The sequence below is a fragment of the Camarhynchus parvulus genome, chromosome 28 (assembly GCF_901933205.1).
Source record: "Camarhynchus parvulus chromosome 28, STF_HiC, whole genome shotgun sequence".
Taxonomy (NCBI): domain Eukaryota; kingdom Metazoa; phylum Chordata; class Aves; order Passeriformes; family Thraupidae; genus Camarhynchus; species Camarhynchus parvulus.
The window spans coordinates 3,603,952-3,622,143 of NC_044598.1; the positions used below are offsets into that span (position 1 = coordinate 3,603,952).

General features: G+C 47.2%; 1 protein-coding gene across 2 annotated transcripts in view; it reads right to left on the reverse strand.

Moving 5' to 3' along the window:
• Positions 1-15,462, reverse strand: part of MLLT1 (MLLT1 super elongation complex subunit) — a 32,204-nt gene extending 16,742 nt beyond the window's left edge. For both annotated transcript variants that reach the window (XM_030966670.1, XM_030966669.1), the window contains exons 1-3: positions 15,255-15,462; positions 11,255-11,435; positions 8,392-8,474 (exon numbers count right to left, since the gene is read on the reverse strand). In XM_030966670.1, the coding sequence (XP_030822530.1) occupies positions 8,392-8,474; positions 11,255-11,435; positions 15,255-15,266 (276 nt within the window). In that variant the 5' untranslated portion in view covers positions 15,267-15,462. The remainder of the gene's footprint in view (positions 1-8,391; positions 8,475-11,254; positions 11,436-15,254) is intronic.
• Between the last annotated feature and the right edge of the window lie 2,730 nt (positions 15,463-18,192).

Genomic DNA, 18,192 nt, shown 5'->3' on the forward strand with positions numbered 1-18,192 from the left:
AGTCTCCCCAGAAAAGCAGATTCACAAGCTTTATGCACTACTGTTTTCACCAAAATTCAGATCCTATCTCCTTTGGGAAGCAACTCTAAGTATCAATATTAAGAAAAGCATAATCCTTTTTGAGAGAAGGAACAACTTCTGAACTCCCAGGATCTCTGCAGGCACCGAGAAAAGATGAAAGGCAATGGGAAAAGGATGGCTTGGTTTGTAAAATCCTTTTCAATATGCATATTGCAGGGGCTGAATGGGAAGATATCCCAGGCTTTTGAACTTTCCAAGGGCACTTTCACCCAAGCAATCCAGAGTTTGTATGAGTGCTGGGGGGATCATCTGCGCCTCACTGCCTCCGTTCCACCTGCTGCGTTTGCAGCACAGAATGGAAGAAATCCCTCTCTTCCCCCAAAATTAGAAATACTCTTCTTGTGTATTACAAATTAGGACAGGGAACTGCCTGGTGTTTCTTGCAGTTTGTTTTCCAAGCTGGAAATTCAATGTGCAGGAGAGGCTCTGCTGGGAAGCCCAGCGAGGCCGGCAGTGCCCTGCACATTTCCATCAATGCATCCCACGTGCCTCATTCCCTGTGCAGCACCGAGCAGCTGCACAGCAGTCTTTTCCAGAATTCCCTTCCAGCAGCTCCATTTCCTGGTGCAGTGGCATTGTTGGATGGGAACAGGCACTGCAGGCTCCCAGCCTCAGCCATTAGGTTTGCTGAAAATAGGTTGAAACAGCTTCAGACCACCCCAGTTCCTGCTGTTTGCTGCAGAGGCCATTCCTTGGACAAACTACACCTCTAACAATGCAAAGGGTGGTAGCTACACCCGGTTTATATCAAAATCAGTACCCTGAGCTCATCTAGGAGTTGAGATTTTGGATCCTCACCCTCAAACAGGGGCAAGCATCAATAGACACAGCTGAGAGTCTCAGATTAACATGCTGCCAACACCAGGTATTCAGACCCTCTTTTGGGAAAGTCCTGAGGAATCCACACACTCCTGAAAGGAGTTTACTAAAACAGATACATGGGAGGAAAAAGAAAAATCCTTACAAAATACACTGCCCTGTCATTTGCCTGTTTTCCATGCCTGTTCTCATTAACTGAATCATTAGCGAGCTCTGCGTGTGCGCTTGCTGCAGTTCAAACAGCAGCTGCACAGGGTCCCTCAAAGCCTAATAAACTGAAATGAAGGATGAATAGAAATCCAAATGTGGCCTAATAATGGCTTCTAAAATGCTTTCCCTGGTTTACAACAGAGTAAATAATCTTGGCTCTATCAGCAATCGCAGGCTTTGGTCAGGAGATGTTTTGCCATCCCATTACCAGCTCTGCTTTGTCATTTGCCCATTTACTTTCCAAGCAGGAGAGAGGCAGCAGATCCCTTTCCCTCTCACCTTGGGTATCCCATTTTTTGCTGCTTTTTTCACAAGCACCAAAATATTTATCATGTGCCTGTTGAATTTTTGTAGAATTAAGGCAGTTTTTTAATGTGATAGTCCTCCAGCTCAGAGATCACAACTGCCCTGGGAATGAGCCCCAGCAGAGTGCCCTGATCATTAAAATCTCCTTTGTATCCCCCAGGCCATAAGGAGCCCCCCACCCCCCCAGTGAATAGCTGAGATTACAACACTCCTAAAAGAACCACCACAAAACTCTCAAAGCAAAAAGCTGCAAATAAACATTCTTTCCTTTACTGCCCTCACTGCCCAGCTAATGATTACAGCTCAGGCCACTCCAAAGCTTAATCCATCCGGTCCTCCCTAAAAGGTTCTTCCCCCCAAACAACCATCAAGGGGAAGAAGGGGGGGAGAAACCCAAAGAAAATCTCTCTCAATTGACCCAGACCTACCCATCCTCTAACTTTAAATAAAAAGGCTGAGTCCACAGTGCCACACATCAAAGCCTTTCTCAATAACATGTTGGGATCCACACATCCTGCTGCAACTCACAGTAGGTTCTTTCTCACCCTACAAACTTTGTTCAGACAATCCTACACGCCCTTCATGTGCTCCTGCTTCAGCAGCAGCTACACAAACAAGCCAAGCTTTGCTCTTAGAGAATTTCACCTTCTGATTTTCAGATGTCAAACAAACAGAAAAACTGACAAGGGAAGAGACTTTGCTGCTCCCAAAACCATAAGCTTTTCTAAAGGGCCCTACATCCAAGGAAAGCTTTTAAAAAGGTGGATCATGTCCACTTCTAACTGATAGATGTGAATTGTTCAGATTGAAATTCAGTGGCTCATTTGGCCATGAAATGGTTAAGCTGGTGCAGGGATGTCTCAGCAAGGCACCTCAGAACCTCACTTTGCATCTGCCCCTTAAATCCCAGGATGCCAGAGAAGTAAACTCCAAGTGAGCAGCACAAAGCCAGGGCTTTTATTTGCAGCTGCTGTAAACTTCCCTTCATCCAGTGAATCCCCCTATTCCACCTCCAATCTCCTGAGCTGGGTACATTAGGTTTTATTTTTACTGCTTCCTGTCTGCACCGCCTGCCACTGAGCTGTTATGAGCTCTGAAGCTGCTTTATTTTTCCTTTGAGTTCTGAAGTAATGGGTTAAAGTTCTTTTGGCACTTTTTGTAAGAGAAGGAATTTTTTAAAGTCTTTTGTTAAAATTTCCTTGTCTTGTTTTTAAGGCAGGGTGTGCCCTTTGCCACTTAACACAAATCAAAAGAATTTCACTGGTAGCGTGCGCATAAAGCTCATAAATCACTTTTAGAAAGCCATAAAACAAAATTATCTACAAAAATCTAGCACACCAAGGAAGCAGGCTCATGGTTATTCAATAACTATAACATCTAACACCACTTCCCTTTTGCCATAGATCCAGCCTGACAGAGGCATTTATCCGGAACGTCTGGAGAAATGAAACCCCTTCCCAGGCTGGTCCAACCTGTCTGACTGGTCCTGGAGCAGCTTCCAGACAGGGCATTGGAAAGGGAATAGCCCAATATTCAGATTTTGAAATAATCAGCCTTATGTTCCACTCAGGAACCCATGAATCAATCTTATCTTTTGGGGAATTCTCCAGGGTTAAGCATTTAGGACTTTCCTCCATCAGATGTTTATTACTTGGCTTGAAAATCAGATTTTCCTAATATATATTTTATTTTATATATATGTATATAATGAGTACAATAATTATTTGAGTATAAATAATATAGATTAGTGTAAATACATCACTTTATCTGCTCACTACTCCAAGACAAGCACTTAATAATCTACTAACTCTTACAAATACATGATATGAAGCTGGCATGGCTGATAAAGCTTCTGTCTTTGCAAACACAGCCTTGCCATACACCACAAATATAAATATAAATTATAATTATAAATTATAAATATAAATGTATTTTCAGCATCTGGAGGTGCCTATGGATGTGCCACACTGAATGGCCGGGGTTTGACCCTGCTCAGATAAAAGAATGGGTAGATTGATAATCCATCCTAATTTCTGACAGAAAAAGGTAAAAGCAAAGATTCCCTGGACAACAGCAGCAGGACAAAAGGAATTGCTGCAGGTTTGGGAAGGAAGATGGTGACAGACCTACAACATTTCCCTCAAAGGGCAGACAAAAGGACAAGTTTCACTTCTCCTTCCCCAACTTTCACCAACACTGAGTAAACTCCAACAGGCTAAAGCACCTCATCCTCTCCTCAAACCTGGGCACATCCTGCCCAAAATGGCAATTTCAGTAAAATCAAATGTCTCATGCAAACACAGGCTCTTAACCTTCCTTAGGAGTAGTTCCCTGGCCAACACTTGCCCAGCTTTCCCCAGGAGTATTTCCCAGGCCAATCCCCTCCTGATGGCACAATCCTGACACCAGTTGTAGCTGATCCTGTTTCACCTCCCCTGCCATATGTGCAGCCCACCTACAATGTCTCCACTGAGTTCCTACTCTGATACACAAATAATTCTCCCCTTTTCCAATATTTCTCTCTATTTGTTTTCTACATCACCTCTACAAAGGTTGCAGAAGGGGTAAAATATGCTTATTTTTCTTTTGAACCTCACTGGAAAAATCAAACGAATTTCTCTGCTTTCTTTGCTTATCTCCTTCTCACTAATAGGAAAAGCCCAAGTTCCATGTATCCATTATGTAAATCCTGGAAGGCTTTTATCTCTAGCACTAAGATTAGGAGGTAGCATCTTTAAAGAGACTTTAATACAACATCTTATCCATGTTGCATTAATATCATCTGCCTTATATCAGAATAACATGAAAATCTACTAGACCTTTAGCTTTGTGGGGAGGATTGATCTAATTTGATTAGGATGCAAAAAATGTCACAGGGAATGAATACCAAAGCCAGACCTGTATTACAGCCTCCAGATTACAACGTGTACCACTAGAAGAGATTTATTTGGAGACAACAATGAAAAAAAAAGCCTCCAGACTGTTGAAATTGAGGGGGAGAGGGAAGGGGAAGAGCAGGAGAAAAACAGCAACGCATTTGTTGTACCGGGTTTGTATCGATTTGAGCACCAGAAGCCACTCACAGCAGCCCTCGTTACAGGAACACAAAGGATTTCAAAACAAAAATAGCACACTAACATTTCCAGTCCAAATGATCTGCTGTCATTAGCCAACCCGACTTCCAAAAGCTTTATCAATCAACCTGCTGAGCCCCTGCCATTTGTTTTTCAGGATCAGTTACAGCAGCAAAGGCTCTGCCAGTGTTAAAGGAGACCACGAGTGCTGTGGCTGCTCAGAGCCCCCAGCTGCCCAGGCTCGCTGCAGTATTCACAATTTATATTCTGCAATTCAAATACCAGAGCTGAGAAAGCACTGCTCATGGAGGAGCTGGATTGCAGCAGAAGGACAAACACAGGCCAGCAATGTTCACAGAGGGTAAGAACAGGCTCTTACACCTTTTTCACACTCTGCTGACACTTCCCCACCCGACAAAAGGCACCAAATCTGCTGCTCCAAACACACACAATGATAACAAAAAGGGAGTCCTCCAACACAAAGAGTCAATGGGCAATTTTATGCCAAGCTGGTTAAAAAATCCCTGATGAAGTTAATTAAAACAGTTCTTAGTAAAGCTGTTCCTTCCCAGAGCACAGGTTGGTATTTCTTTAGCCAAAGCAAAGAGCACACGGGCTCTGACAGCCAGCATTTGTCATCCTAGTAACAAATCAGAACAGGGAAAGGAAATGGCTAAGAAAGGAGCTTAAATTGTGGAAAAAAACCCATTTCAGCCAACCACGGCAAAGATCAATCTCCACAGACTGGCTCACTCCCTCTTTAAATCCTTTCTCTTCTCACCTTCACAAAGCTAAACATGCATCAATAAAGAAATCCCAAAGCCTCTGCAAGTCTGGTTTCAGCTGAAGACACACATCAACAAAAATGTGTCAGATTGTGAGGAACATATGGCCTCAAAACCCACCCAGCTCCCCTGCCCAGTCACCTCCAAAGAGCCTTTCCACCCCAATCCCAGAACAATCCATACCATCTACTTGAAGAGAATTACTCAAGGGTGAGTCCCAAATGCTGTAATCAATTCACAATATCTGCTGCACTCACACCAGCTGATCCCCACCAGTGTCAACAGGTTACAGAGACCAAAGTGAGAACAAGGTCTTGAAGTAATGAAGACTTTATTTGGTGCTTCAACACCATCTTCTTTAATTCAGGAGAACACAGACTGTATCCTAAACCTTTGCCATTCCTCCTCCCCTTTCCCTATCTTTTTAATTTTTACTATATCCCAGTCTTTGCATTCCTGTCTTTGTAGAAATATTTACCTCTTACATTTCCTTCAACTCCACTTACAGAAAATGATCAGAGCTCTTAGAATTCCCAGATGGCATCATCACTGGGCAGAGGTGGACAGAGGAGCCCAACTGAATATCCTGAGCTGGAAAGGATCCTCAGGGATGATCAGCCCAGCCCTGTCCCTGCACAGCCACCCCAACAACCCCACCCTGAGCACCCCTGGGAGTGCTGTCCAAACACTCCGGGAGCTCTGGCAGCCTTGGCACCATTCCCTGGGGAGCCTGGGCAGTGCCCAGCAGCCTCGGGGGGAAGAACCTTGCCCCGAGCTCCATGCCAAGGCCTGGCCCAGCTCCAGCTGTTCCCGAGGTCCTGTCCCTGCTCACCCCCTCAGCAGCAGCTCCTGAGCTCCCTGCAATGCTAAGTTAGTTCATGGCTGAATTTGAAAATACATCTTTGTTCCAATGATGTGCTGGAAGATGGAACCTTTTTCCACCTTTTCCCTCAATCACCCCTTGGCCCAATTAAATAATGAGAGGTGCTGCCTGAAACGCCTTAATTAGCAATTTGTTAATCAGCTTAAAAATGGAAAAGAACTTCTCCAGAAAACATGCAGCTAAAAAAACAGGGCAAAAATGAGTGTTTTGAAGATCTGTAGATTTGAAAACAAGTCTGCAACTCAACCTGTTCTCCTATTTATTTGTCATGTTTCTGAAGACCAAAATGTCAGAAACAAAGAGCCTTCTTCTAAATTAACAGCTCCTTCCATTGTTTCCAGGGAGAACAGAGCCCACCTATTTCCCTTATTTATAAAAGCCACCTCTCTGCTCAGTGCTGGGGAACAACTCTGCAGTCACGTGTGTGGAGAAACAATGAAGAGTGATGACCCCAGTGGGTGTGAAAGCAAGTTCTAGTCAGAAAAGCTGCCAGCTCCATACTCCAGGAGGAACACAGGAATATGAGGGACAGAGGGAAAAAGAAAACACAGGAATGCAGATGGCAGTCACAGCAAATGTGAGCACCTCTGAAAAGACACAGAAATGAGGGAGCTCAGAGGATTTGTGAAAGAAACAATTGGAGAGATGCAGGGAAAAGGGAAGAGTGGGGAATGGCTGGGTGAAGAAAGGAAGGGAAAATAAAAGGAAAGGATAGAACTAAAACACAGTTCACCCCTCCCAGGCATTAGAGGATCCACTTTTAAGGAATCAGCCTGGAGAAGTTCACATTTTTTGGTCAAGAGTGTAAAGGATCTTCAACCTGACTTAAGCCAACATTTAGTGCAGATGGAGAATTTTCTGCTTCCCATCTAAAACCTCAGAAAAGCCACCAGAAGTAAAACTACTTCAAGCTTTTGAGGTGTTTTTGTTGCACTCAAGTCATAGTTTGCAGTGTTTGCCAAAAAAGCTGCTTTTATCAACAACATTCACCCCCAGCCCCTGCCTACCATTCTTCTTCCCAGCCTTTTGTCTTATCCTACCCATCCAAAAAACAACTTGTGGGCAAAACACTCCCAGGTTTAGGAGGGCACTCTGTCTTCTGTGGCTCAGTCCAATTATCTGGCTTATTCCTCCAACCCATAAAGTGGGGTCAGAGCAATGTGGTAGGCGAAGAACCCAGCCCAAAATGCTGATTATTCACAGAGTGACACTGCCAGGAGAGCATCCTGGGCTGGAGTGGGGACAGAAGGGAAGAGCAGACAGATGTTTGTGGGAGGGACAGGGAAAGGAGGATGGGAAGCTAAATAGAACGAGGCTGTTCCATGTGGTCTGCTGTCAACACACCTGGGGTAAGGGCTGGTGCTCAGAGAACTGAGGGGGTGGGAGAGCACAGATTACAGGGATGTGGCTCAACATTTTTGGTTTAGTTTACCTCAGTTCCCTCTTAGGGATCATAAGCAAAACATTAGTTTTTATTTTATGATTTAAGCAGTAATCAAACCCAGAAACATCCATTATTCATGTTTAACAAAACAATTTAACTGAAACTGAGGTAATATGAACACAAGTGCCCAATTCCCTGTTTTCATAACCTACAGCATGTGACCTCTGTGGCAGACTTAAAGCAAGCAATAAATCCAAATTTTAACTTTCATATACTTGCTGGCAATGCATCTTAAGACTTAAAATATTTAGTGTTTTCTTTCTGGAAGAGCACTGAGTAAGAACAAGGATATCTTTAAGACAGCTCTAAATACTTGTGCTACACATGCAAATGTTTGTCTTGGGCCCCTGCAGATTTCATACCTATACAGTTAAATTTAATAAGCTTGCAAATTCAAAAGCAGATTTTTTAATATATTGAGAATCAACACGGTGTTTACAAATATTTATAGCATCAGTGTCTTATGTTTATTTACTTCCATATGTACATAAAATATTTTAAATTGCTTTAATATCCTCCATGGTAAAGAAGCTACAAGTGGCACAATCTCTGCTCAGAATCTCCAGGACCATCCACTGTCCTGGTATCACCTTTCTATCCAATTCCATTTCTGCCAAAAGCTTTCTTTTGAAGTCTGGCAGGAGCTTCCAACTCCCAGTTAAATTCTATTTATTAGACTAATAAAAAACACACACATAAAACAGTCACATAATTTAGAGTCTTTCTGTCAGGCAGTTTCAGGCTCTGGCACAGCTCAAAACAATTAGAAGACCAGAAATCAGATTCTACCTTGTTTTTGAAGTGCACTTCAATGGGCATAATGAAGCCAGCGTAGCCAGACTCCTCCACCTTGTAGGGGGGCTCCTTGCACACTGAAAGAGAACAAATAAATGTGAGCTTGGCATTCAGCACAACTTTTGAGGCAAAAAGGAGCTGCAAGAGGAGAGCTGGGCCTCTGACGACTCAGGGCACAGTTAAAACACCAACCTTTGTGAAAAAACCCACATAGAATAAGATGGTGGCCACAGGCTTAGTTAAGAACATGAAATCCGTTCTTGGCTCCTCCCATGGAACGGAAACATAAAACACTGCAGGCCCGAGTCTCAGCGAGATCCTTCCCCTCCTGTGCACCCAGATACAATTACATTTCTGGGCAGGCCCACAACAATGCAAACTGCCAGTTCCAAGTGCCTGGCAAGGAAAGGCCAAGACCCAAAAGGTGGAACAGCACAGAAAGGTAAACTTTACTTTGATGCCCATATTTCTGAATCAAAACACTGCCACACACAAGCAGGTGATTATTTTTTCCTTGAAACACTCCCCTGCACTCCTCAATGCTCAAAGTTGGGTAACAGGCACGCTCCAGGTGAACAAACCTGAAGGGCAGGTGAGCACTGCTATTTATTCCACACACAAGGAAACACGAGGAGGAAGGTGAACCAGTTTGCTGTTAAGGTCAGAGCTGCTTAGTGCAGAAACAGCAATTAGAAAAGTTAATTGCTTTTCAGAAATTAATCTGCATGTCCCTGCCTCAGTTCCCCCTGTCCCGCTATCTGGTGTGGGTTCATGCTCCTGAATCCTTCCTGCTTTCTATTCCAGGATATCCAATTTGAAGGATTCCAGGATCATTTCTTTGGCCATGAAGTAGCAGCACACAGCAGCTGCCAGGAGAAACATGAGACCCACACAGATATTCTCCCTCTCAGGAACCGGATGCACTCGCATATAATTTATGCACTACAATATATGTAAATAAAGTCAATTAGGTAATTAGAGGAATTCACTGCAAATCTTTAGAGTTTCTCTTAAGAATTCCAAGTAATTAATATGATTAGGAAACAGTACATCAAACCTAAAAGCACACAAATTATTTTCCTTTAATGTAGCTGTATTATCCCCTCCCAGCTCTAAGCACTTCTACCATCATTAAGGTGCTGGAAAGCAGCACTCCAAATGCAACTGAGAAAAAAAGGCATCCCTAAAAATAACAAAAACCTCTAGACTTGCTTTAACTTGAATTTCATATAAGAACCCTGTTATTTAGAGGGAAAAATCCCAAACCAAAGAGCAGTGCCAATATGGCAGCAGGAATCTTAAGCCTATCTGCCAAGCAGCCTTTGTTCCTCTGCCACTCTATTCTGACAAATTCCAAAGGCTCCAAGAGCAATCTGCCAGCAGCACGAGCCCACCTTCAGCACCAGGATCTGCTCCAAGAGGGCACCATCTGAAAAAACCTTTCAAATACACTCAGGACTAGGAGAGGCATTTGCCACAACACTGAGGTACAACCCAGACACGCCTTGGTCAAAGGCACACTGGCATTAGGAGCAAGCCCAAGGAAGTGTAGAAAACTCAGGGACTGGGAAAAAATACCCCTGGAAAGGGAGATGATACAGCAACTGATTGAGCAAAGGCCTTGGCTTTATATTACCAGGGATGGATGGGATCTTGGGCAGGAATTGTTCCCTGGGAGGGTGGGCAGGCCCTGGCACAGGGTGCCCAGAGCAGCTGGGGCTGCCCCTGGATCCCTGGCAGTGCCCAAGGCCAGGCTGGGACAATGGAAGGTGTCCCTGCCATGGCAGGGGTGGCACTGGATGGACTTTAAGGGTCCTTCCAACCCAAAGCATGCCAGGATGCAATGTACTATCCCAACACAGTTATTTGTAATAAATTAATCACACTAGAGGACAAGAACTGTAACCCACAGGTTGTATTTTTATTTTATAAATCAGCTTTCAGCTCAGTCCTGCACCTGCTTGTCACACATCAGTTTTAACAGATCAGTTTGAAGGAGATTTTATCAACACAGAGCAGAGTCACACCCTTGTGAATGCTGAGCACCTCTCAGCCCCTTTCCACTGTGGACTGCCACAAATCCCCAATGTCACAGGCTGTCCTAAGGCACCCTGAATGTCCTGCTCCTGAAGCAGTATTGTCAAAAATGCACATTACAACAATTCTCAGGGGCAGCTTGTATTTCTTAAAGCACTAGTGCTGCAGCTTCAGTTACACAATCCTACACAGAAGTAACTGCACTGCCCCTGAGAAGGGCAATTCCTGCTCCTCCACCTCAACCTCATGAGCTCCTGCTGCCCCATGCCAAGAATAAGGTTCACTTTGCTACAGTCAGAAAATAACACTCCAACCCAACCACAATGACTGCACTGGGCTTGCAGGAGCAATGTACAGCAAAGACACCATCACCCCATGGCAGCATTGATTTCTGCTGGGTTAAGGGTACCTGAACTGGCATCTGAGACTAGAAATTGCAAGAATCTGCAAAACTCTCCATACCCAGGATACATCTGAGCCCAGAGCATCTCTCATGTGATTCCAGTCTTTGCTGGGGAATTCTAACAAATCAAACCCATCTTTCCCACTGTATAACACGAATTATCTTCTGCTGTCACTTGTGTCTTGAGAACCTGCACATACTAATGCTTAAATAAGAGGAGAAAGCAGCTCACCTCCTGCCCTTTCAGCAGCAGAAAGGTCCCATTCTCCCTGACCTTCCTCAAACACAGTGGGGAAAGGTTCAAGCTGGAGTGCACGCAAAGGATATTTCTCTCCTTTTTAAGGAGATATTTCACAGAAATGTGACAGTTCAACACAACCTCTTTCACAGAGATAAAGCACACCCAGCCCCTCTGACCTCGCTTGGGTTTTGGGAAGCTCTCGTGCAGCCGGAAGACGACGCGCTCCACGAAGTGCTGGATGTCGCACTGCTCCGGGCCCCGCACGAACACCATCCAGTCATGGGTGAAGCCTTCCGTGGTCGGCTTCTTGCGCAGCTGGGCCCGGTGCCCCAGCTCCAGCTTCACCTGCACCGTGCACTGCGTGGGGACAGAGGCAGGAGCGTCAGCAGAGAACACAAAACCATCAGCAGAGAACACAAAACCATCAGCAGAGAACACAAAACCGCGCTGAAGGCACCGCATCCCCCAGGGAACACAGCAGCCCCCATGTGGGGATCGGCCTCAGGCTGCAAACCGCTGTTATGGACGGCAAAGCTGCCACAAAAATAACTCCCAGCACCATTACATACCTATTTTCTTCCTAATATTAACATTGCAGAGAAAGCAGCTCTAAAAGAGGGATTGGTTTCTCTGCCTCACTTATCAGTGAAATTGTCAGCAAAGTCCTAATTGAGGAATCTTTATTTCTAGAAAGTGTCAGAGACAGAACTTGATGTTCACAGCTTACAGAATTCACAGCACTGACAGAAAACTCATCTTGAAACAGGAAAAATCAGATCATGAATTGGTGGTTTATGATATTCTCTAGAATATATCACTCAGCAGAAGAAAATTATGTTTCCTGTATGGTTCTAAATATATTTTATTATCTCACTTTCAAATACCAAGTTAACATATCTGGCTGCACAATGTCCAACACTAAACTGACCTAATTCTAATTTGCACTCCTGAATCCTACTCTGACCACTGAGTAACAGAGAAGGCGTATTCCACATCAGGCTCAAAGCACAAAAATCCCATTAAGTGCCTTAAAAACCAAATGAAATTAATGGTGAAAATCCACATAGTATTGCAGACTTCACAGCCAGGAGAAAGGAAATGAATTAAACAGATGTAACAGAGAAAAGGCAAATGGGATTCAGACACAAGATAAATCAAGGAAATCTTAGAGCCACATTTGTAGACAGAGAATAACATTCAAGGTACCCAACTTTTGTGCAGATTTGTTACACAAACCAGAGCAGCAGCAGTAGTTCCAACTAAATCTACCAAAATCTACCAAAATCCACCTTCAGCACCAGGAGGCTCATAGAAAAAGAGTCTGGTTTTAGTCTCTACCCCATTCTTCACTTCAGGCTTGAAAATAAGTGTCTTGCTCTTCCTAGCAAGTCCCAATTACCATTGGGAGAGGCAGCATTATTTGTCATTACCTATATTACATGTTGACCTGGAGCCAAACCAAGGGCATGTTAGACAATGAGCAGGGAAAGAGAAAGCTTCCTAAGCTCCAGACTAATGTTTAGGGAAAGTATCACCCTTATTTTCTCCCTGAAAAACTGCAGCAAGGAGTGTGATCACAATTAATGCTCACTTTGCATCTCCAACCTGAGATTTTTTCCCAGAGCGTGCATGGTGAATACTCGCTGGAAAAGCACAAGTGACTCCATCTCAGCCTTCTTGTCTTTGTAAAAAGCTCTCACAGGAGGTCTGCAGAGCACCAGGCATCAAAGCCTGACCTCCCAAATTGCAGTCCAGTTCTAATTTCAACCATAAGCCTTAACACACTCTTTCAGGCAGTTTAAATCTTTACAGCAAAATACCTCCAGCCACCCAACACATCAATCCTAAGGCTCGGGGACAAACTCATCTCATTAATTCCTTCACCATTATTGCTACAGCATTTCTTTGGGGTACCTTCCTCTGCAAGTTCTCTTGGCAGGCCATTTTTTCCTGTTCTTAAGGCTTATCTACAGCAGCTCCACCTCGCTCCTGCGCTAAGAACCAAGCCTAGGGCCGGCTGCTCTTTCATGTCGCATTAAGGGCTGAGAAAAAAGGCAAGGTGCACTTCTCTCCGAGCACAGCAATCCCTCCAACGCTGCAAAAGCATTGTGGAGCCAGCCTGCCGAAATCCTCGGCTCACATCGGAGCGTGCCTGCAGGCCTGCTTTATCTGGGATGCTTCCCACAGTGCTCACATCCCCTGAGCCAGTCTGTGCCGCAGCCTCACGTTATCGATTCCGTAATTACCCTTTAAATCCGGCTACTGTTGCCAGTTACTACCCCTCTCCTGAGAAGTGCAAATGACTGTCAGGCTACAAAATCTGCCTTTCCGAGTTGAAACGGCTGAGAAATTGGAGCTGAGAACCAGATGGGGCTGTGTGGAAGAGACCGAAATTAAACATAAAAGAGAACTGTTTAACTGAGAGTGAAAGTTGTACTTGCTGCACTCCTCACACCCTGCTCCAATTAACAATCGCTGTGAATTAAGCCAGAAGTTGAAACACATTTGAAAATAAGATCTCCCAACATAACCAGCATCCAAAGTTGCTCCGCTGAAAATGGAGGGTTTTTTTCCTTTTTTTTTTTTCCAAGCGTGTCTCTCAACAAAGGGAAATCAGGATCCTATTCAAACAATTTGTAATAATACAAAGGAGCCTGCTTTCAACTTCTCAATAAACATTCTGAAGGCTGCTCTGGTTTTTGTTTGATGTGCTAATTGCCTGAAAGCCATCAGCAGCTCCCATTCCCGCTCCTGCGGGTGATTATCCGGGATAGCGGGGCTGGTTCCGAACCTCAGCCCGGGAGGTACCTGTTACCCGCTCCCCGCACACAAAAGGCTCCCCATCCCCATCACCTCAGGTAAACTTCCCGCACGCATCCTGGAACCCCCCCCTGGCCCGCAGGGACTCTCCGGGTGGCATTAACCCTTCCCGGTGGCATTAACCCTTCCCGGCGCGGCTCCCGGCAATAATCCCAGGCAGGAATTTGCGGGAAATGCTGCTCGCACCCCCCGCCGCGGGCGAGGCTGCAGCGGCCGCCCACGGAGGGGAGAGGGCTGAAACCCCCCCAGAAGGGTGTGGGGAGGTGTCCCCCCCTCAATGGGATTAGGACCCCCAAATGTGGGGTGGGAAGGAGGAGTATCCACCAAATGAAGGGTGTGATGTGCTCCCCCAAATGGGACTGGGGAGATGATGTGCCCCTCCAAACGGGACTGGGGAGATGATGTACCCCCCAAAATGGGGGGTGTGGAGGAGGTGTGTCCCCCAAATGGGGCGTGGGGAGGAGGTGTGTCCCCCAAATGAGATTGGGGAGGGGGTGTGACCCCCAAATGCTGGGTGGGAAGGAGTATCCACCAAATGAAGGGTGTGATGTGCTCCCCCAAATGGGACTGGGGAGATGATGTACCCCTCCAAATGGGGGGGGGTGTGGAGGAGGTGTGTCCCCCAAATGGGGCGTGGGGAGGAGGTGTGCAACCCCCCAAAATGGGATTGGGGAGGAGGTGTGCCTGCGCAAAAGGTGCGGGAAGGAAGAGGTGTGCCCCCCAAATGGGATTAAGGAGACGTGTCCCCCAAAAGGGGAGTGGGGAGAAGGTGTGCACCCTCCTCAAATGGGGGGTGGGAAGGAGATGTGCCCCCCCAAAATGGATTGAGGGGATCTGCATCCCCCAAAAGGGTGTGGAAAGGAGACGTGCCCCCTAAATGGGGGTTATAGGGAGGAGGTGTGCCCCCACAAAGGGGTGTGAGGAGGACGTGTGCCGCCCAAATGGGATTGGAGAGGAGATGTGCCCCCGCAGCAGGGTGTGGGTAGGAGGAGGTGTGCCCCCCAAATGGGACTGATGAGGAGATGTACCCCCCAAAAGCAATTGGGCAGGAGGTGTGCCCCCCCAAAGAGAATGGGGAGGAGGGGGTGGAGGAGGTGCACCTTAAAGGGTGTGTGGAGGACATGTACCCCCCAATATGAGGGGCTGGGAGGAGGTGTGCCCCCCAAAGCGGGTGTGAGGAGCAGATATACCCCCCCAAAGGGGGGCGATGCCACCCAGCCCCCCCTTCCCGAGGACAGGAGCGCCCCCCCCATTCAGGGCCCATTGCCGGGGGTCCCTCCCCTACGTGCCCCCCTTTCTGAGGGGGGGCGGCACCGCCCCACCCCTCCGGCAGCGCGGCGCGGCCGCTCCCCTCACCTGATTGTCCATGGCTGGGCACAGCAGCGCCGCGGGCCCCGCTCGCTCGCTCCCGCCGCCGCGGCGGTTTTGCTGCCCGGTCGGCGGGGCGGGGGGGGAGAGAGAATCTGTTCCCCCGCTCAGTCCACGAGCGAAGCCGCTCTGTCCGTCCCCCCCACCCCCCTCCCCACCGCCTCGGCCGCCGCCTGCTCGGTCGCGGCCCCTCACGGCCCCGCCGCCCGCCTCATTGTGTGTCACTCACAGGCAGCGCCAGCCCCGCGCCCGCCCCGCGGAACCGGAAACCGCCTCAGCGCCACAGCGGCCCCCGCGCGCCGCCAATGCCCGCGCGCCGCACGCCGCGGGGCGCGGCCCCGCCCTCCTCCCCGTGATGGACAGGCGTATTCACCAATGAGCGGCGGGCGGGCTGCGGAGTGGGCGGGCACGTGGGCGGGGCCGGCGCTGTGGGTCAGGCGGGGGGCGGGAGCGGGGTCCGGCCGCCCCCCCCAGCCCCGTGTGGGGCGATGTGGCGGCCGCTGCTCTCCGGCTGCCGTCCCGGTGCTGTCCCCGCTTCTGTTCCCCGCGGTGTTCCTCTTAATGCACAACCAACACAGGGAGCAGGCGTGTGGGCCTCGCGGTGCGCTCCCGGCCGCGCCATCCCGCCCCTTCTCCTCCCATCCCGCCCTCGGTCCACGTTTCCCCCGGCGGTGTGTTAATTCCCGACACGAATGAGGTGGGAACAAGGGGAAACGTGGGAAGCCGCAGGTCCCGATAGCCCAGGATGGCCGGGCAGGGCTCGCCTTGTTCTCCGCAGCCTCGCTCCTTTCTGCGCCTTTTTTCTCTCCTTGTCTCCCTCACGTCTCCCCGTCTCATTTTTCCCCTCGTTGTCTTTTATTTTCGCTCAGTGCTCCCCTTTTCCTCTTGCCTATCTCTCGTTTCCCCTCAGTTTCTCTCACTGGCTCTTGTTCTCCCCCGTTTTCCCTCACTCCTTTATTCTCCCTTGTTCTCCCTCGTTTTTCCTTTGCTCTCTCTCGTTTCAGTTGCCCACACTCTGTCTCATTTTCTTTCCATTTATTTCCTTTTCCTCTCAGTCTCCCTCATTTTTCCCATCAATTCCCACATTTTCTCTCAGTTTCCATTTTACCCTTTGTGTTCCTCCTTTTTCTTTCTGTTTTGCTCCTTTCCCTCTTTCACTCTTTTTCACTTGGTCTCCCTCATTTTCTTTCAGTTTTTCTCATTCCTCCATCATTATCTCTCCTTTTCTCCTCAGTCTCTCTCATGTCCCCCTCAGTTTCTATTTTCCCTGCAGTATCCCATGTTTTCTCTCATTTTCTCTCTCAATCTCATTTTCTTTCATCTTCTCTCCTTTCCCCCCACTCTCTCTCAATTTTCCCCTCAGTTTTTCTCATTTTCCCCCTCATTTTCTTTCCCCCCTCAATCTCCCACATTTCCTCTTAAGCTTCCATTTTCCCCTTGTCTCACACATTTCTCCCCAAGTCTCTCTCATTTCCCTCCATTTATCTCCTTTTCCCTTTGGTCTTCTTCATTATTTCCCCTCAGTCTCCTAGATTTTCCCCCTCAGTCTTCCTCATTTCTCCCCTCAGTCTCACACATTTCCTCTCGGCTTCCATTTTCCTCTCAGTCACCCTCATTCCCCTCATTTTTCCCCCTCAGTCCCCTTCATTTTGCCCCTCAGTTTTCTCTTTTCACTGTCCCTCATTTTCCCCTCAGTTTCTCTCCTTTTTTCCCCCCTCATCTTCCTCATTTTCCCCTCACTTTCTCTCCTTTTTCCTCTCACTCTCCCTCACGTTCCCCTCAGTTTCTCTCCTTTTTCTCCTCACTGTCCCTCATTTTCCCCTCATTTTCTCTCCTTTTCCCCCTCACTCTCGATCATTTCCCCCTCAGTTTGTCTCCATTTTCCCCTCAGTTTCTCTCCTTTTCCCCCTTCACTCTCCCTCATTTTCCCCTCAGTTTCTCTCCTGTTTCCCCTCACTCTTGCTCCTTTTCCCCTCGGTTTCTCTCTTTTTTCCCCCTCATTTTCTCCCCAGTTTCTTTCTTTTTCCCCCTCACTCTTGCTCATTTTCCCCTCAGTTTCTCTCTTTTCCCCCCTCATTCTCCCCTCAGTTTCTTTCTTTTCTATCATTTTTCCCATCATTTTCCCCTCAGTTTCTCTCCTTTTCCCCCTCATTTTCCCCTCAGTTTCTCTCCTTTTCCCCCTCATTTTCCCCTCATTCTTCCCCTCAGCCTCCCACATTTCCTCTCAGTTCCCATTTCCCCTTCACTTCCCTCACTTCTCCCCTTTGTCCCTCATTCCCCTGCAGTTCCCTTCCCCTTCCCGCCTTCCTTCCCCCTCTCCCCCCTCTTTCTCCCTCCCGGGGAGAGTTTTATCCTTTTTTTTTTTTTTTTTTTAGAATTTTAAGTGACAACTTACAGCTCTCAATTTTACCAGCCCTGAAACAACTCAGCGAAATCTTTACAAATGCAATTGGTGACTGTTTCCGAGCAAACTCGCTCAGATTTTTTCCCCGTGCTACTCTCCTGTTTGAAATAGTTTGTGGATCTCTGCGAGGCAGCAGAAAACCCCCCCATGTTAAGCCAATAACTCTGTGTGCCGCTGCCTGATCGCCACAGGCAAGGATTAATCGGTTCCCAAATCGTTCTAAAGAGCCACTTTACCTCATCAACCTGATAGAGGATATTAGCCAAGCAAAACGCTTCATCGCTTCAGTTAACAACAACAACAACAAAAAAGAGCCTGATTTGGGTTCCTTTAAGTGCTCTGGTTTTAATTTTCCATGTTTCTGTCTGATGCAGTCCCAAGAGACATCTCCTTGGACAGTCCCTTTTCTTCTCCACTGAGAAAGGGCTTCTTTCTCTGGGAGTTCTCATTGATATCTTTAATTGTGGACATTATTCCCATGCACGTGACTCTCGGGTCTAAATCTTTTTATTTTCTACCTCC